At 38.3% G+C, this 21,159-nt stretch overlaps 1 protein-coding gene across 2 annotated transcripts in view; it reads left to right on the forward strand.

The window, feature by feature from the left end:
- The first annotated feature begins 4,282 nt into the window (after positions 1–4,282).
- The window catches only part of GRIK2 (glutamate ionotropic receptor kainate type subunit 2), a 581,525-nt gene continuing 564,648 nt past the window's right edge, over positions 4,283–21,159 (forward strand). For both annotated transcript variants that reach the window (XM_070733273.1, XM_070733274.1), the window contains exon 1: positions 4,283–4,398. In XM_070733273.1, the coding sequence (XP_070589374.1) occupies positions 4,284–4,398 (115 nt within the window). In that variant the 5' untranslated portion in view covers position 4,283. The remainder of the gene's footprint in view (positions 4,399–21,159) is intronic.

Genomic DNA, 21,159 nt, shown 5'->3' on the forward strand with positions numbered 1-21,159 from the left:
GATAGTATCAAGAAATTATCTCTCAACATCATGCAACTCTAAAGCCTGATGTAACATTATTGTCCATCACAGACAATTTTGGATTGGCTTCATGCTTTCACAGCCTTCTATTCTTTATGTATGCATTTTCATTTCCATTTTAACTGCACACTTGGCTCCAGCAGGAAAAAAATATAGTTCTTTGCTAGGCTTAAAATATTGAAGAAAAAGAGTACCAGTGCCACCCAAGTATTTAATGCTTCTCCTCTACTGACTGCAATTCAGTGAAAGAGGCAGAAACAAAGAGCAGAGTCAGGGGCCAATTATCTGAAATACATGTAGAGTATATATAATAGACCTGCCCTATCTGAAAAAAATAAATTAAATAAATAAATTAAAAACTAGTTATTTTAGAAAATTGTCATATAGGTGGTGTATATCTCTTGAGGCACATTCATTTAAAAATAATCACATATTTAATTTTTAAAAAAAATTCTAGGAACAAAATGAGTTACGCTTATAGAAGGAAACTACAGCCATTGCAAAGTAACCATTTATGAGATTTGAACATCCTAAATATAATAATTTTGCCCTGTAATTTCAGTAGCTCTAAATTTTGTGCCATGCTGAATTTTAAAAAAATGAGAACTTGGGTTAAGTGATAGTTTTACATTATGTTTGAATAACCAGTCTGAACTAGGTAATCAAAATCAGTACTTAACTATTTTGCTTCTGTGTGTGTGTGTGTGTGTGTGTGTGTGTGTACACACACAAACACACACACACCTTCTGATGGGGTGATTTTATTTTTATTTTACAACATATTTTGCACCTACAGTATATACAGCATTCAGCAAGTTCAAATGTGTGTCGCTCTCCATGGTACTGAAAAGGGAACCAATATTAGCTACTAAAATTCAAGTTTAGCATAGTGGTAAAGCATCAGTCTAGAAACCAAAAGACTTGAGAGTTTTAATCCCATTTTAGGCACAAAGCCCAGATGGGTGACCTTGTGCCAGTCACTTTCTCTCAGCCCTGGAAATGAGACAAGGGCAAACTACTTCTGAAAAACCCTTGCCAAGAAAACTGCAGGGATTTGTCCAGGCATCCTCCAAAAATAAGACAGGATGGAAGAAGAATAAGAAAATCCAGCAGAGTAGATTTGATGATATCTTTCTGATTCACAATCATCCAACAAAAGTTGAGAGTAAAGAATATTGCAAAATAAAAACAATTGCAATATTCATGCCAGAATTCAATTTCCTAGATAAAAGAATCTGGTGAGTCTTATAAAATAATGTCAAGCTGACTAGATAGAGAAACAAAGGAAATATAGAAAATCTAATGAAATTGATAGCAGGATTCAAATCTAGCAGCGGCTGTTAATAAAAGTTAAGTTATAACATTTTTAGAAAGGGAAGTCTTACAAATAAAAACTATATTGTCTCATCTAGAAACACCAAACTAGCATTAAATTTATTTGTTTTTAATATAAGCTTGGTTCTACATTGCATTTATTTTTTATCTAAATTAAAGTATTATGAAATGAACAATATATCCAATAGAGACAATCTCACACTGCAGTTTCATGATAAAATTTCCGGTAGTGCACTGAAGGGTCGCTAAATCCCCTTCTTTTCATTGTTAATAACAGCCCTCCAGCTCATTGAATTGCCTGTTAGTCTGCAGAAGTAGCCATTGCTGATTCTTACTTTTGACAACACTGTAAATTCCAAATTTTAACAGTTTAAAAAATCCAAGATTATTTGTTTATCCCTTATTAATATGTAAATTTCAGTTCGATTGCAGATATGATAAATACCTTAATAGTACAAAGCTATTCTGATTTGTTTCCTCATAACACAAGCTTTAAGAGTCATAAATCTTAGTTAATACACGAGAAGGAGTAGCCTTACTCATCTTGACACCAAATACCCTCAGGAATATTCCTGGGGGGATTATGAAAAATGTACTTGCTTACATATGGAGAGTATCACATCAAGGAATTGCTTCATCACAAGTTTGGTGGGAAATAGATGCATGAAAGGTGCAGCCTATCATATGAACATCCAATTGTTATTCTCATTGATGAATCAATTGAATCCCAGGTGATTTAGATGAAGCAGGGCACAAGACAGAATAAGAAGAATCAGATTCTAAATTTATTGGTGCAGTGGGCCTTTTTTAAAAATTCCACAGTCTGAAGGAGAGATAGATCGTCACACTGTTGATGTGGTTCTATGTCATCTTAATTTATAGAATGTCTTTTGGATCTAAATCTGCATTGAAGTGGGGAAGAGAGCATTTCCAGACAGAATAAATCTCCATTCACTTTCATAGGACAGTAATAGAAGTTATCCTTCTTTCTCTTCTCCATTGATCCATAATCAGTGCTTAAGAATGAATGACAATGTCCAAGAAATGCAAAAAATGTGTTCTCCACAAAATGTGTTTTAATGAGTCCCCTTCTCCCACAACCTTTTTTTTTAAAAAAGAAAACACCCTCAATTGCATTTCCTATTGAAATATGGCAGGAGAAAATATGTCTTTAATCTAATAAGCATATCTCTGTGTGACACACACACATACACAGAGGGGGGGAGAGTGGGAGAGAGAAAGCAGTGAAAATAGAGATGAAAAGTTTCTCAATTACTCTTAGACAATGTGATTTCCTATTACGTTTAAAGGTATCTAAGACTTCCAGATATCTCAATTTCTACATTAGTAAGGGCTTCAACAAGAGCCACCAATGACTGAACCTGGAGAATACTGTTTAGGTTGCATTTGCTACACTTTATATGGTGTTTCTTGTCTTACAAAACTTAGTTGTTACAAAAGTAGATAAAAGACACTAAACACATAATTTTTGTAATAGGGATATAAATGAGAACAGAGCTTAGGAATGTTTCCTTCACTCATTGTTGTTTCTGACAACAGCATGCAATCATATACCTACAATATAGGTCTACATAAAGTAAGCTTCCTGGATTCAGTATAACTTCCTTCCAGGTAGTCTGACTTCAATTACAGCTTTGGTTCTAGATAATCATTTAATTCTGGCTGTCATTCTTCTTATGAGTTTATGTAAAATTAGTTGTGTGGATTGATTGATTGATTGATTGATTGAATAATACTTGTGGAAAGCAAATGCCTATTGGCTCTTGGTATACATTTGGAATCAACAGAAGCGTCATCCCCTCCCCCTAGTCTTAAGAAAGGATGTTCTGTCACCCATCAGTCAGCAGTGACTTAATGTTGATGGAGCGATCTTGTTTGTTCTTCATGCTAAGCCTGGAAGCTGCCTCCGTGGAAATCGATCCGCTCTCAGTTTCAAGACTTTGGGGGCTGAAACTGAACGCCGATCCCACGGAAATCAAATCGGAGGAGCATTGTGAGAAGGGCCCAGCATGGGACTTCGGGCTCCAAACAGGTGAATCCGGGATGCAAAACCTCACCCCCCCCCTCCCCGGTCACTCACTTGACCCAGTCTTCCCGCAGACTCCCTAAAGCCTCCGTTTCTGCTGCGTTAAGTAGGCAATTTGTTCATCGCCCAGAAAACAACAACAACAGGTTATTGGGAGGAAAGCATCCAAAACGCCAGGCGCGTCACGACCGGCACGTTCCTTTCCAAAATGTAACGCGGTTTAACTCCCCAAGGTTGGGTTGGCGATGGCATCGGCTTGAATCAGAGAAACCGGAGGGGGGATAGGCCGCCTTAGCTTGGCGGCCTCAAGACAAGGCGAGAGCTGTCTGGGTTTCTCACACTTCATCTTTGGCTGCGCGTCAGAAGCTGTGCGGCAGTTCAGTGGAAGGGAAACCCATCGGCCAAAGCGAGCGCCCGCCTCTTGCTCGGTGGCGGTTTTTCGTCCGCTCGGATCGCCTATTGATCTCTCTCTCCCCCCCCCCTCCATCCCCACCTCCCCTTTCGCTTTTCTCCTAGGTTCGCCCGGCTGGCCAAGGCTTCAACAACCTCCGTTTTTGGATTTCTCCCGGATTCCTCTCTTCGCTCCTTCCGCTCCGGCTTCGCCCGGCTATCATGGATGTCCCACCATTCCTTGCAGTCGAAGGCTGCTCCTTGGCGCAGTGAATGAAGAGCATGCAGGCTTGGCTAGCGGCGTTGGGAAGCGGAGAGTCCCTCGGCACCGGTGTGACCATGCCGTGATCGCGTCTTTGGGGCCAGGCACTTTTTTTTTACTACGGCTCCTCGGCCGCTTGACGCCCGACCGCGGGGGGAAACCTGACGCTGAAGCAAAGAAAAAAGGGGGCCGAAAGAGGAAGCGGCGCGGGTGTGCGTAGGAAACACCATGAAGATTATTTCCCCGATTCTAACTCATCCAGTCTTCAGAGGCACCGCTCGGCTCCTGCTTTGCTTAATGTGGATTGGATATTCTCAAGGCACCACACATGTGTTGAGATTCGGTAAGGCGGCCGTTTATTCTCCTCCTCCTCCTCCTCTTCGCCCCCCTTACTCGGTTTGCCTTTATGTTGTGTTCCCCAGGATTTTGTCAGGGGAAGGAAAGGGAGGTCGAAGGGAAAAGGAGAGGAAGCTACTTCCGGGCTAATCGGGATTTAGACTCTCGCCGGTTGCATTTTAAGGCGTCCCTTCCTTCCTTCTTTCCTTCCACGGTCTGACTTCCAAGCGAAACAAGCCGAGGGCACAGCTAGCCATGAGCGCTCGCCTCACCAATCCAGGCGGGTCGGGCTGGATTTCTCTTTTAAGCAAAGAAAAGCTGGTTTTTGTGGTTGTCTGATGTTGTGTGTTTCCCCCGTCCCCCGGAGTTGCAGTGGGGTAGGCGAGCATCTTTCTGTGCGTTTTTCCGAAGTTGGCTCCTTCTGATTTGGCAGGTTCAAAGTCATTGTCGGTCTGGTCGAGTTCAGATGCTCCAAGCTTGAAATTCTCGCCCCGGACGGAAAAAGATCCCTCTCGCGCCGTTTTCCTTGGTTTTATAAGTACTTCATCCACGGATCGATTTTTTGGCGAACGGGCAGTTCTGGAAACCCCTTAACGCTTGTACTTTCTTTCCCGCCCCATTCCGCCTTCCTCCAAATTATCTGGGAAGGGGTTCGTTTCCGATATATGAAGAGAGTGAAGCATGCATGCATACCTTGAGCTAGGCAAGGGGGTTACACTTAGGAGGAAGTGTGCCTGAGATTGCAACGGCAATCTAGACCCCCAGAAGGCGAGTTCTTTAGCAGGAGAGTACCTGGGTTAGGAAATGTCAATACTGCGTCCTGAGGTAGTCGCTCTACTAGGCTCGTGAAGGTCAGAATTTCTTCGAAAGAGGCGCTTGGATGGCTGTTGTCAGATACAGCATTGGTCGTTGGATTTTTTTTTCTTTTCGAGGAGATATCTCAGTCTTGACTTTTTCAAGGGGGCTTCCACCTCCCGTTCTTTTTCTTGCATTCTTGAGAATCCTATCACTCCTTGCTATTTAATAAACAGAGTGAAAACTCAAGCTTTTGGAAGGTAGAGTGAGTAAATTAGACAGAGTTGGGGTGGGAGGGTTCAAGGTCAGGCTTCTTGGCATCTCTGGGCGGTAAATCTATCCAAGAAAAGTTAGTCTCTGGCCGAAAGAGAAAGTTAAGGTCGAAACAGCGGTTCCTCTATTAAGCCCTTGGCTAAGCTGGAGTCAATTTGAACCATCGCAGGTTGTCGTTATTAGAACAATGAGGAGTAAATAACACTGGGATAAAGTTTTGCCTAATTCGAAGCATGTTTATCTTCCGGGCTTTCTCCTGCCACTGAAACAATTCCTTTCCAGTGAACATCGGCAGGGTTGCTTTGTGTGTGCGTTGGAGCAAGGTAGATGGTTAAAAATTGAGGAAGGAATTCGCAGCTGGAATCTGGGGAGGTATGGATGCTCCAGTGGTCTTTATGTGGCAAGCTAGATTATTCCTAGCTACCTTTCCTCTCCCTCCCTTACTCTCCCTGGCCCCCCTCCAAGCCCCTGTCTGCAATTCTTGTCGCGTTGCTGTTAGCAACCATCTCCAGGACTGCCTCCTCCTTTTGAATAAAGCACGAGGTAGTTCTAAAACACCTGTGGGGCATGGCTGGCAGGCAACTGATCCGTAGCCTGATGAAAGCACCAAGCAGATGAATGTTGCTTGTGACAGGAACACTGTCACTAAGTGTTGACTGAGCACCGACATCCGCTGGGCTTTGGATGTCAATATTATGCTTTCCCTGCAACTTTCACCAGAGAGGTTCTGTGGGGTTAATTAAAGCTGCCCGTGTGGGCAACTTCATCCCATTAGCCTTGTTTCAAGGAATAGTTATGTGAAATGTTAATTGATCAGACAATGAAGGTTCCCTCCTTCTCCAAGCCCTGGATATTTAAAAAAGCATTTTCTTTTTGCATTTTTTTTCTTACTTCTTCAGTCTTGTTGATTGACCTGGGTGGGTTAAATCTGTGCAACCCCAATAGAAGCAATGCATCTGGAGCTCACCTTAATCCCATTTTTTTTCACAATTTCATCAGAATCAGATCCCATTCTTACTCCCCAAACTATATTCTGGATAAAAGAGATATGAATAAACAGCAACTAAGGGTTTATTCTGCCACAGAGGATAGCTGAGGCAGAAAAGACAAGAAATCACACAGGTGATGATTTGTCGAAATGTATAAGATTCATTTGATTTTATGTTATTCTTTTCTGAAAATTAATAAATAAACTTTGGAAAAAAAGAAAAGGCAAGAAACCTGCAGATTTTAGAGGTGTGCCTTTTCCCCAGCGTAGTTTTATTGATCAGAGGCAGCAAAACTGGAGATGCAAAGGATGCGAAGGAGAGGGGAAATTGTTGGTTGTGCTTTGCCTGATTTCACCAGAGAATGTAAAAGAATTTGTTGAAGCATTGACGCATGGCCGGTGTGTGTGTGCCTGTGAGTGTGCAGGCATTGTGTGTGCTCAAACTTCAAAATAAGTACTCCCTTGGATTGTTGAAGTAGGAAACAACTGTTGTAGGGGAATGAAAATGAATGAAATCCATCCAAACAATCACAAGTTTCACTCTGAGGGAACAGCTGGCTAAAGGAAGAAAGCATCCTTTGAACAGATAACAAAACATGCCCAGACATTGGTTGTTTGCTCTTTCTGCTCTACTGAATTTGGAACATGGGGAGTAAGGGTTCTCAAACCACCAGTACCCACTCTTTTTATTCTGTTCCTCCTCCTCCCCATCTCATGAAACATTCATCTGTCTGTTATTCCATATTTTCTTCAGGTGGTCAAGGGAATAAATGTTGTACTCCCCCTCCCAATTTTTTTCAAAACAAGCCTAAGAAATATTGGCTGGCAAAAAATTATCCAAAGGGTCTCTGACTGTGGACAGACTTCAACTGGCTGCATCTTAATTGCTCCATCACACTAGCTGTCCTGTGCTTTCAGATGGTATTTTTGGTCCTTGATTTAAAATACTGATCCCCAATTTGTGGTCCATGGACTGGGAAGTGGGGCAAAGTGTCGTCACAGGGGGTCCACGAAAACTTGAATAAATGTTATGATTTAAATCTTAAGTCTTGGTCTATCGTTTCTGGCCATGAAAGATATTTAAAGATTGTTCATGGTGTAGAAAAGGTTGAGAACCACTGATTTAAAATACAGTCAGCAAATAATCTTGTCCATTGTTTTCTTTTTCCTGCTCCAAGTTCCTTCTGGGAATCTTTAACTCCATTATGCATAAATCAACCCAGCTGTGGCCCATTCTTCTCCCATTAACACTTGCATATGAATGTGCATTTGTATAGTCAAGCTCAATGGAAAGTGGTGGTAGACAAGAGCTACTATGTTTGCGGTTAAACAGCGGCATTATCTTTGTATTGTTTGGCGTTAGATGCATGTAATAGTGAGTGTAGCGGTTTTGCAGCCTAGAAATGGTAACCCTATGTTAGAAAATAATAACTAATCCTGTCGGAGGGAGAGAGAGAGAGCGAGGAAGGGAGGGAGAGGAAGTGATGTTAAGGCCAGTGGCCATCAAGGCCACAGAAACAAACAACCCCCCCCAACCCCCCAACCCCCAAATGCCAATTCAGATTCTTGGCCAAGGAAACAGATCAGCTTCTGGCTGCCTATTGTTTCTGTAGCTTACTCTTTGCCACCAACAAATGTGCAAATTTCTGACCTTTCAGGGGTAAAAAAAAAATCATTTCAAAAAGATTTAGAACACCATCCTGTTGGTTACATTCAGATCTGAAAGGGTCATTAAAGTGAGAGAAAAGCCCAAGGAAAGATTTATTGCAATGGGACAGTCCTAGGACCAGCAGAAGCAAAAGGATTACTGTGGGAGTCTCAGGCTGGTCTCCAGATATTCATTAAACAATCTGATGAAAGCTTTCAATCTTTAGATTTTTTTTCTTTAAGGGAAGGGAAACAAAAGCGAAAAACTTGTGAGGGTGGGCAGTTCAATGCATGGTCCTTCATTTTGAAGACAGATTTGAGATTTCTTTCCACAGCAATATTTTGTTTGAATGCAGATTTATTTTACAATTGCCATGGGAAAAAGTGGAGTGAATGTCATTTCAGAATCTGGTAAAGTACATGTTCTTTTCAGGTTCTCCCCCTCCCAAAATCTAATACATTTATGTAGTTGTTCATCTCATTGGACTAGGGGGAAGCTTTTATATTTTATTTCTTGTTCTTCTTCTATGGAATTGTGTCTGCCACCCTGTGATTTGGTGGGATTCTCAGAGACTGCTTGGACAAGTTCCGGTCATTTTTTTGGTTTTGGCAAGGCTTTTCAAAAGTGGTTTGGCATTCTAGGGCTGAAAAACACTGGTTAGCCCAAAGTCACCCAGCTGGATTTGTGCCAAGGCAGGAATAACTCATGGCCTTCTAGTTTATAGTCTGATGCTTTAACCACTATATCAGGATTGCTCCCCTTGCCAAATTAAAGAGTTAAAAAAAACCATAATACAAGGACAACCACCTAAACAAACAAACAAACAAACAAACAAACAAACAAACCCTAAAAATATAAGTGATAGGAGATTATACTAACCCGATGGAAAGCTTATTCCATAGTTTTGCATTTTCCTCTGTCAATTTGCACACCCATCTCTAAGCATCGATATGCACAATTCAGCTTCAGACATTATTGAGGCTTTTTGCTAGTCTTTTAAAAACTGGTGACATTTACCTTTTGAAATCATTTTTATGCCAATCATAACTGCATAGTTACTTTCTCACTTAAATGTATGTAAGGGTGGGGTTTTTTTTTTTGCTGGTATGATAATTTATGTATATTTAACAGGATGATCATAATAGTGTCTGTATGTACAATTGATCTATCAATCTTAAAAAAGTAATGATTAAACTTAGGCATGTCATCTGATTAAAGAAATCATAACCAATGTATAAGTGCTGTATTATGTAACTTGTATTTAAATCATCTATTTGCATAGATTTGCATATGAATGATAGCAGTGGCATAAAAGTAGACAGGTTGGTTTCTTTGAGCTAAATAATATTCTTGCTGCTAAATAACCAGGATTGTGGAAGATGCATTCTATCTCTTAAGTGCATGATAGAATACAGATTTTTATAATTGCTCTTGTAAACTCTGCTTTTCATAAACCCTAATGTAATATTTTATCCAGAATAATAGACAGAATATTATAGAAATTATTGAATTAATTATTTCAAACATTTCAATATACTTCTTATAAAATCCTAAATTGATTGTACTTGCAACATCCACAATGGACTATAAAGAATGACTGCAAATACAATTTTTACTTCTTTATTGTATTTCTCTTTATGGTGTTTCTGTAACAATGGCCTACAGGGACTGAAAGATATAAATCAGAATTTAAAGTTTGATACAAAGTTAATAAAAAGATATACAACATAGAAATAAATTTCCCGAGAAATGTGGAAAATAAGAAATTTCTGCAGAAGGAATAAAACCTGAAATTTTTCTTTTGAGATTATGTCATAAGCAGCATTCTTTGGCACTACAGTATTAGTCATGAAGCATCATATCGTGTAGAATCAATCACTTTGGAATTATAACACCAAACATATATTTACATGGATTTTTAATATATCATCATCATTATCACCATCTCTATGATGAAGAGCTTTAAGACAAGGATTCTGCAATACAGTATTTAGGTCCATTTTTCTTGTGAATTAACCATTTATTTTCCTTTGAAATTTCTTTGAGGCCCAGCTAAGATTTGATATATAGCCTGTCAGGGCTCACATACGAATTATCTTTAAAACTGTGGGACATGTAGAACTTGAATTTACTCTAAATTGTCATCTAAATTATCTTACATACTTCATCTTTTAGAGTGAATATTATATTGCTTATTGCCATATTCTCTGTCGGTGTTATCTTCTTTGTCCTTCTTTATACCTAAAACTATTCAATGGTATTCAAATATATAATAATGGCAGCTAAGGGAGCAACATGTATTTACCATTTTTATATTTTGAACCAATAATTTATTATTATTATAGCTTTTGGTTTCTTTCTTACTGTTAAAATACCACAAGCTCAGTGTGTAATTAAAGAAAAAAGAAAAAAATCATAACAAAGCAATATGAAAGAATTTTAAGCAATAAAATTAAAATACATAATTAAAAGTAATTCAAGAATCAAATTGAAAATAGATACATTTGTGGTGAAGAATAAGAATAAGGATCAGCTCTAGCTTCAAAGCAAATATGTCCTATCTACATTCAAGATCATATTGGTTGGAAACATCCTGCAATGGATAAATGGCTAAAATGATTATGATGTACTACAAAGTAAAGTATAGGTCATGAATTGCATTTAGCCTCTCATTCAAGAGTTGATTTGGGGGGGGGGGGTAGGTGTAGCCAACGTAAAATCCATTATTTATTTTAAAGTCAATTATATTAAGATAATTGTTCCAATTCACTTATCAAAAGCAAATTGAATATCAATGCTTTGGAAACACCTGACCTAAAGGTTTAGATTTTGCAGTCATGTTTTTTGAGAGGATAGATTAGAAGCTAGATGTAGGGCTCTCCAAACTTGGCAACTTTAAGACTTGTGGACTTCAACTCCAGAATTCTCCAGCCAGCACTGGGAGTTGTAGTCCACAAGTCTTAAATTTGCCAAGTTTGAAAACCTCTGAGTTAGATTGATATAACTTTCCTGCCTGGGTGACAAGAGGTTTCTGTAGGCCAGATCATTTTCAGAAGGAGTCCCTTTTAGGCTATTAGGTACAGAAGATGAAAACTTACCAAGAGTAAACTTTGTAAGTTTACTCTTGTTTACTCTCTTTGTAAACAAGAGCTTACAAACTTAAAAAATTTAAACCAGCACATTTAACTGAATTCAGAAAATTGGTAAAGTAACATCCTGAGGTTCATCTTTGCAGTAGAAAGGCTCTTGAATTTTGTCATATGGATTTTTAAAGGACATCTGGTGTTTTTATTGCGTTTGCATTTTTCGGAATTCTGAACTTGCAGGCCTCTTGAGTCAAGTCTGCCTGATTACTCTTTTGGAAAATATAATTATATAATTATGGGCATCTTGAGTAACAAAGGAACAAACTAGGCATAAAAGGATATTAACATTTTCATTGATGACTTTTCTTTTTGTTTGGACATGACCTTTAAACAATATGCTGTTTTAGTGGATCTTCTGATAAGGGAAATTTAACTCCTAGAGCCAGGGAGAACATTTATATTATTTATTTATTTATTTATTTTATTATTTGGATTTGTATGCCGCCCCTCTCCGAAGATTAAATACAGATACTCCTCTGGAGCAGCAAAGATTCTAGTTATAAAATTGTGACAGTCATATTTTGAATCCATGGTATCTTTTGGAGATTTAAACTTAACTACACACAAGGTAATGAATCTTGCTTTAGATCAGGGGTTTCAAACTGAAGACCTGCGGATGGGTGGGCTGATGCTTACATCTGGCCTTTGGCGCCATCCTGAAAACAGTGAATGACCAGCTCACAGCTGCCTCTGCCAGCGAAAATGGAGTTTGGGTGGGGCTGCATGCATCCCTCCCAGGCTCCAATTTCAGCCACCCTGGCCTTCTGCAGTCCTCTGTCAGCGAAAACAGAGCTCGGGGAAGATCCATTTTTGCTGGCAGAATGCTGCAGAAGCCCATTGCAGTCGAAAACAGAGGCTTGACAAGTGACACTGACCTGACCATGCCCCCTGGCCAACTGAGGTCAAACACAACCCTTTATTCATTCATTCATTCATTCATTCATTCATTCATTCATTCATTCATTCATTCGATTCGATTCGATTCGATTCGATTCGATTCGATTTGTATGCCGTCCCTGATGTGGCCCTCAATGAAATCAAGTTTCACACTCTTGCTTTAGATTTTCACCCATATCTAGCACTTCTTTAAAACTTTATAGTACTTTAAAGATTACGGTTGAAATAATGGCACTCCATTATCGAGCACATTCTGAGAGCCCTGGCAGCCAGTTAAAAGGGTGCTCATGCTTTTATGGGAAGGTTAAGAAATAGAGAATTTCATAGACAAGGTAGAAACTAAAGCTCTTCAGTGTGACTTCTGCTAGAAGTCTGAAGACTGTTGGAAAAGGTCTCTGGTTAAAATATCAGAAGTGACAACAAACAATGTGATCTAATCATTACTGAAGGTGTGTTACTGTTGTTTTCCTCAGGGTAGGTAAAAGAAATCAGAAATGAAAATGGCCCCGCAGACAGCCAGAATTAAATCTCACTTTCTATTCTATCTTTGATAATGGGAAATAAAACCCAGTGAGGGTTTTGGAATAGAATGGCCTGCATGATATTCTTGCTAATGGCGATGTAATGATATAGTACTGACAGCTGGATGGTTGCTTTTACAAAGCCATTATTATAGGTACAGGGAGCGAAAACGGCTGGCATTGGGACTGTCTATGTGCTTTCCATGGTCTTTTCCTGAATGGTAATAGTGTTTTTTTAGTTGAATGTGCCCACAGCAGGGACTTCAAGTCAGATTTCTTTACAAAGATTTCCTCTCAGTCTAGGAAAAGGATTCTTGCTGGTTCTTACAGTCAATCCTCTGCATAGGAAAATAAAGTCAAGCTGAATTATGTATTAACACATTAAACTTGAATAAATCATCACTAGCTCCCTCACTATTTTTCTGCAGGTGTTTAAACTGTGCTTGAAGGTATTTGTATAGTAGGAGCCAATTATGACCTTTTGAATTAGGGACCTTGTGGAAAAGCTGCTTAGGGGGTCACAGTGAGAAGCCCAAACCCTCCCCTTTATTTGGTTACCAGGAACCAGGAGAAATTTTGTGTGCTAAAGGCAAGGGCTGTAAGAAGGTAGAGAATAAGACTTCCATAGTAAAACACTAAAAGCAAAAAAAAGCGGGGGGAGAGAGAGAGAAAGAGAGAGAGTGGGAGGGAGGGAGAGGAAGAGAGAAAGAGAAAATGAAAGAGGAAGAAAAAAAGAGCAAGACATTTGGAGGAAAGTGGAGGTTAAGAGTGCCCTGAAGGAATAAGAGGGATGTAGAGCATGGTTATTGACTGGTCCAGATTAAAGAGCAGAGAGGAAGATTTCAATTTGATAACGTCATAGCCCTACCTGTTTTTCTTTGCTGCGTGTGCCAACTATTTTGTAAGGTAATTAAATTGGCTGATTGAAGTCACAGTGGTCATGGGGCGATAAAGACCATTCGGATTTAATGGAATTTAAAAACAACAGTGCTCCGTGCACAACTCTTACCGAACGAGAATTTTAATGATCCATTCAGGGTGCTGACTAAATAGAATGTCCTGAAACAAGTTTAATTGAAAGGGCAAACCTGATTAGATATAGGCTGTCTTTATGACCAGAGATTGGGAAATTAACATGATCCTTTTAAAATGACTCATTAATACGTTATCAAGTTTTAAGGCAGGTCAAATGAAGAGTCTCATATGGGGGAAAAAAATCTTTGGGGATCCTTACTCATACATTTCAAGTGGAGTCAATTTGAATGAAAGAATATCCAGCTGGCTATAAATACAACAATTTTATTTTTTAGCATCTGTATTTATTTTGTGTGTGTATTTGAATTCAATTAACACTATCAGTGCAAATGTGAGCAATAATGAATGATGTGCTTTCTCTTTTAGAGATAAGGGAAGAAGCCTAATTTTCTGCTTAAGTTTAGTATTTTTGTTTCTTAAATGTCTAATAATGATATATTGTTAGATGCCTACTTACTCAGAACTAAAAATAAATAACTGAATGGTGCGATGTCTACACACACTGTTGATTTAAAGACTCCACAACACCTCATTATAAATGTGGTACTATCATGTGTGTTGGGATATCAGAGAATATATAATACATAACAGTATACTGTATAGTCATATTTCTATGGCTGGAGAATAAAAAAGGCTAGCTGAATAAAAGTGCAGTCATCATTTTGTACTTCCAAATTTATACTCCTTGATTCAGATCCAGATTTTAGATATATCATTTTTGTCACAATGCAGCTTATACTTCCATATGTAGACATAGAAACAGATTTATGGTACAGATATAGTATACACCTATGTGTTCATATTGTGTAGCAATGTATAACAGTTGTCACAAGTGATGCTTTAAAATAACATTTCTTTAAATAAATAGTTCACTATTTATTTATTTATTTAATTTATTTATTTAAGCTCATGATCCCCAGGCCTGCCAGCATAAATGTGTTTCAACACCTTTCAAAAGACAAGGAATCTCCAGGGGGAGTTGGTTCCAGAGGGTTGGGGCCACAACAGAGAAGGCTCTACCCATGGACCCACCATCTGGCATTGTTTGGCCGATGGGGCCTGGAGGAGGCTAACTCTGTGCGACCTAATCGCATGCTAGGATATATGAGGCAGAAGACGATCCCATAGATAATCTGGTGCAATGCCATTTAGGGCTTTATAGGTAATAACCAATACCTTGAATTGCATTCAGAGACCAATCGACAGCCATTGTAGCTCACTGATATTAAGGAAAATGACAACTTTCTTTTAATGGGTAGAACTTTTAATGGGTAGAACAGAAGCAAATAGTCACTGCTCCCAATAGTGATATGATATTGCTGCAATGACTCCTCCCTATCATTGGACAAGCTGTAGTATTTTGCACCAGCTGTATCTTCTGAATAATCTGCAAGAGCAGCCCTATAAAGAATGAGTTACACTGACCATGAGCTACAGTGACAGCATGTTTTGTTCTAAGATTAGTCACAAATGGTATACCAGCCAAAACCTGTAGGCTATGACTTTCACATGTTGACTCAACAAGAATTTCAAGTCCAGACAACAGAGGAGAAAAAGAAACCATAATTATCTGTAAAGTGCTATGAAGCAGTATATAAGTCTAAGTACTATTATTGCTACTCAAATTGCTCTTTAATATTTGTCCATAAACTGTAAGAAAGGTATTATTGACTCCACTTATTTTTATTTTAAAAAAACTCCAGAGACTGAAGCTTTGCATGGAGTTAAATGCTCTGACTAATAATGAAATGTATGTCCGAAAATTAACTATTAAGTAATTATAAAAATGAAATATGGATTCTCCTGAATAGGAGAAAAAAACCTTCCACATCCAAAAATCAATATTTTTATCTTAATTAGTGCACAACATTATTGAAGTGCTTAGCAATGTCTAAACTGGAATGGAATTTAAAAACAAGCAATGAGTACTCAGAACACGATTCTCCCCATTTGTTATCTACACTTTGGAACGTATCTACAGAAAATGATAGCTCTGTTATTTTCTCTCTCAAGCTCAGTGAATGATCCTATCCTTTTAAGAAGGAAAAGGTTTGGCCCTTTGATCATTTCTTTGTGGAAACAAAGTTCTGGGAATGGAAAAACTCAATTTAGTTTGCAAAAATGGGGGGGGGTCTCAATTCCTACAAAGACTACAACCCTGAAGGATGCAGAATCTCATTTGACCTTGAGTTTTCTTGCAGCATTGACTATGATAAATGCACGCTGTTCCTTTAAAGTTTTGCTTATCACAGATGATAGAATCCTCAAGTCCTTGCCACCGCTGCCAGTCACCTGGCACCCCCTCTCCCTTGAATGGTCCAAGCAATGGCACTCTTTGCTTTCTCAGCCTGCCATCATTTGCTTGCTGCTGCCGCCCCCAATTGGCTGGCAGTTTCTTGTCTTGTGCAGCCAAAGACCCTGGTCCAACAGTGTCTGGCAAATGGGCAGGGATGAAGAGCAAGGGGCAATGGGCAAGAGGACCATTGGCCCTGGAGCATCACTGAGGGAGCGGCAGTGGAGGAGGAAAGCTGGCTTAGAATAAGCTGAGGCAGGTGGCTGCAGGCCATGGCCAATGGTGGACATATAAACATCCCATTCTGCCCCCAACTGCATACTTACTCTTAATTGGGTATGTATCAGTTGGATGGAACCAAAGAGAAACAGGAACTTTTTCAGGGTTGAATTTTCTGGGACTCTTGTCTCTGCTGAAAGCCTCTATATTTTGACTGGATTAAGATTGCCAGCTGAGTGATTTAAGAATATTTAAGATATTAAGAATATTTTATACCAGTGTCTTACATTTGTTTAATGTAAACCTTTGAATGAGTTATATTTTCATGTTTTACTACTTAATTTTATCTTATTTTATTTTACTTTAACCAGTTTATACTGCTGTATAGTGTTTATGTTGAGTCGCAGTTTTATGATGACCGATGTGGTTGCTGTTTTTGCTTTGATATGGTCGATTGACTAATCAAATAAAATTGAATTGAATCGACTTTGGGTTAATCACCCACTTTCAACCCAACCCATGTCACAGGGTTGATGCTGTGGAGAAAATAGGAGGAGGGAGATGTTTGAGTTTGGACTCAATCTGCTGCCATTCAAATATGATGACTCACACTTTCCCTGTGCAGGCATGCAACTATGGAAATTGAATTCTAGCATACTGGTAGTCCTCCACTTTCAACCTTTCATTTAACAATAGTTCAAATAGTTTAAAGTTACGACAACCTTGAGAAAAGTGACTTGTGACCTGTACTCTCAATGATGACTTTCGTATTGTCCCCGGGGCCCCGGGATTACAATTTGGATGCTTGCCAACTGACTCACATTTATGACCAGTTGTAGCATCCTGCAGTCATGTGCTCATAATTTATGGTTTTGTTTTGGCAATTTATGGTAAAAATGCTCATTGGAGAATCTGGATTTTTGTTAACGTCCATGGAGATTCACTTGACAACTGCTATAAAAATGATCAAAACATCAGATCTTCCTGAACTTTTATGATTACAACAACTTACGATATAAACCATGGTTCCAATTGTGTTCCTAAATCAAGGGCAATCTGCATCTGAAAGATACTATAAGAACTAGTATACTAATTTAAATAGTATTGTGTAGTGGAATTTGGACTGTAAATAACCAGACTCATACTGACCCAGCAATTAAGGTTCATTGATTAGCTTTGAACCAATTATAATCTGTTGGTTTAAACCTTCTCCATAGGGAGTCATTATACTGTATATGTAAAAACTGAAGAAAGAGAGCAAACGGAAAATTGGACCAACAAAATTTAAAACAAAAGCAAGCCAAATAACATAATTCCCTAACATCTACCATAACTTTAAAGCTAAAATTATAATCCTGTTCTTAGTGCATAATGACCAATTTGGACCTTTTGTGATATAGCTTATCACAATAGTAGAGATTCTCAGAGATCTTTCTATGAAGGAGAAATAATAACAATAACAATAACAATAACAATAATAGACTTATAAACCACTTCACAGTGCTTTACAGCTCTCTCTAAGCACTTTACAGAATCAACGTATTGCCCCCAACATTTTACCAACCTTAGAAGGATGGAAGGCTGAGTCAAACTTGAGCCTGGTGAGAGTTGAACTGCCAAACTGCAGGCAGACAGCAGAAGTAGCGTGCAGTACTGCACTCTAACCACTACACCACCACGGCTCCATAATGATGAAAATAATGGACCTAAACATTCTCTTTATTCACCAACAAGCTCTTTCTTTTAATATATTAAAATCATAACTATTCTCTTGCAATCAAAGCAATTTCTTATGGAATAATTCTATTTTATATACTATTTATAGTAGCACAGACATCTATAGAATGCATATTTAATTTGCTCTCATAAACGTTTTGCTCATCTCAGCAGCTGAAAGTCAGCCTTATTCTTATGCTTGCTCCACTAGAAATCCTACAGAAATTCTAAGAACAAGGTCAAATATTGCATAAATCATACATTCTTCTGCCTGCCCATTACTTTTCTTAATCAGAACCAATCTGATGACTCAACATCTTGGGAAGACTTGTTCGCAGCATCTTATTTCTTCAATTTTGGTCTGGTTTTACAAGCTTTCCTTCAAATTAGTCGTTCTAACATGTTGTGTCTTTTGTTGCCTTTTATTGCCTGTTCAGTTTATGCACCTGTGCCTCAGATAGAATATGAAATGAAAAACAAGGATCTCTGACAATATTCCTCTTAAGTAAACTGGAAAGTTCATTATTATTAGTTTTTTGCAGAAAAATCACACAGAGATGACTGATTCAGCTGGATTCACAAACTTCTTTATATAAAGTAATATATCATATATATTTACAATATTAGCAGAGTTCTTCTTCAATGTAGTGACAGTTAAAAGTAAAACACAAACAGATTCTAGTTTAGAGAGAAGGGAGAAAAGTTGACTGAGCTAAGGCCAGCCTTAAGCTTAAGTTTTCAATTTTGATTCTCTGCACAGACTCAGAAGTGTTTAACTCCCATTGGCTGAATTAGTTGCTATGCATATTCATTGGTTGACTTTATTAACATGGTTCTCCCAGTTCATGAATATCTTAACAATTCTGCCCTATTAGAGCTACTGTGTCAATCCCAAGGGTTATCGCACCTACAGGTTGTCTTCACTTATTGACTTATTTAATGATTTTTCAAGGTTATGATGCTGAGGAAAAAAAAGAGATTTGCCACCAAAACTTGCATTTATGACTGTCACAATGTCCCATCATCATATAATTGCCATTTGCATGCTTCCCAACTGGCTTGTGACAAACAAAGTTAGTGGAGAAGGAAGAAATGAAATCGTAAGTTGTGGCCACATGATGCTTTATTTAATGATCAGATGCGAAGTGATATCATAAGTCTGTCATGGTTGAATGTTTTTCTGCTTAACAGCCATGGTGCTTAACAGTACAGTTGCTGATCCCAACTGGGCCACTAAATGAAGACTATCTGTATAACAATCATATCACAACCCTTCAAACAGCTAAATAAGATTAGAGAGCTCCCATATAGCCCCTCCCTGGTACAAAGCTGAAGGGATCAGATCTGGTGACCTAGAAGTTAATTCTCTGCCTTACAAGGCAGAGGCCCCAGGATCAAATCAAACAAGGACAGAAGCACCAGCCTGAAGATGTGTATATATATATATATATAAATCAAGCCTTGTAATATATATATAAATCAAACATTTCTACTTCTTTTATGTTACGGAAGTAAGTATATATTTTCAAATTCAGCAAAAAAAACCCCATGTGACATATATATGGTGCAGAGCTGAAGGGATTGGATATTGTATCATAGAGGTTAATTCTCTGCCTTACAAGGCAAAGGTTGCAGGTTCAAGTCCCAGTGTGAGGGTGTGGCTAGCTGATGAGGCCAAAATAAGGCCAAAATAGGTCTATCCTAGTCTCCCTTAATTTTCAAATTCAGAAAAAAAACATGTGACATATATACATATATGTATGTATGTATGTATGTATGTATGTATGTATGTATGTAACATGTTTTTTGCTGAATTTGAAAATTAAGGGAGACTAGGATAGATCTATTTTGGCCTTATTTTAACCTCATCAGCTAGCCATACCCACTGGGACTTGAACCTGCAACCTTTGCCTTGTAAGGCAGAGAATTATCCTCTAGGCTACAGTATCCAATCCCTTCAGCTCTGCATCACATATGTCACATGTTTTTTTGCTGAATTTGAAAATTAATATATATATACTGTATACATGCTAGGCATTCAGTGGCCAGAGGCTGGGATCTAATGACCCCAAGCCTGGCAGCATAAATAAGTTTTCAAATTCTTACAAAAGGCAAGAAGGGTTGGGGCAGTACGAATCAACGGTGGTGTGTGTGTGTGTTATCGAAGGGTCATTTTCATCAGCTCAGTAGATTTGTGGGTTTTATTAATGAAGTTTTAGATGGGGTGTGATCCAATTTCCAAGTCTGGGCAAAAGTTATTCTTGCGGTAGTTAGAATATTTACCAGTAAATATTTGTATTTCAACCAGTGCATGATGAGTGGATTGTTTTGGATAGAAGATATAAGTAAGTAAGTAATTAAGTAATAAGGTGAGTAATTAAGTAAGTAAAACATATATTTCCTTAAACTCTGAGCAGCTCAGGGACACTAGTAGAGTGCTTAATTATGTGCTATGGTTATACTAATGAAATGTCTATGTGTGTGTGTACACAAACACACACACACACATTATTTTAGAATGAAAATAATAGAAACAATGACTTTTATCTGTGCTGTCTTAACACATGTGCCTGATGGGCACTTGCCCATGGGCCCACAAGCATAGGGACCCACACTAATCTGTGTATGTTAACCCTTCAATGCACCTTGTATCATGTAATTATAGCTACTGTATGGGTTACTGAGTATTATTGTGTTTTTCAAGCTTTGTGTGTTGTTCAAATGTTTACCATGTTGATTAGTTGTTGCTATACAGCATGTTTTTAATATTTCAACATCGATTTTTTTGGAAGTGGCAATAATATAAATATGTGTCTAATTTTACATTAACATATTTATTCCTGTGAGTAATTGTCATAGGGGCCCCAATACACTAGTTTGCCTGGGTTCCATAATCCTATTAAGACAACCCTGACTCTTAGGGTTGACTCATAGAAAATGATGTTTCTATGTTTGTAGAGAAGAATTTCAAGATTCCTTGTATCAGCCCAGTCATTTAGGTTGCAATCTGTGCCAAGCAACTAAAAAAATACCATGTAAAAAGAAAAAATTAAAAAGACCGTCTTAAATACCTGAAGAGAAAGATACACTTAAAATCAAGCTAACATTTGTTAGCAAATGGACATTATTTTCAACAGCTGGCAGGGCTGATCTTTTGTATCATATCATCATTCTATAGGTTAATTTAAATTATTAAGTCCAGTGCCTTTATACCAAAATATAATTTTATTTAAATAC

The sequence above is a fragment of the Erythrolamprus reginae genome, chromosome 1 (assembly GCF_031021105.1).
Source record: "Erythrolamprus reginae isolate rEryReg1 chromosome 1, rEryReg1.hap1, whole genome shotgun sequence".
NCBI classification, from domain to species: domain Eukaryota; kingdom Metazoa; phylum Chordata; class Lepidosauria; order Squamata; family Dipsadidae; genus Erythrolamprus; species Erythrolamprus reginae.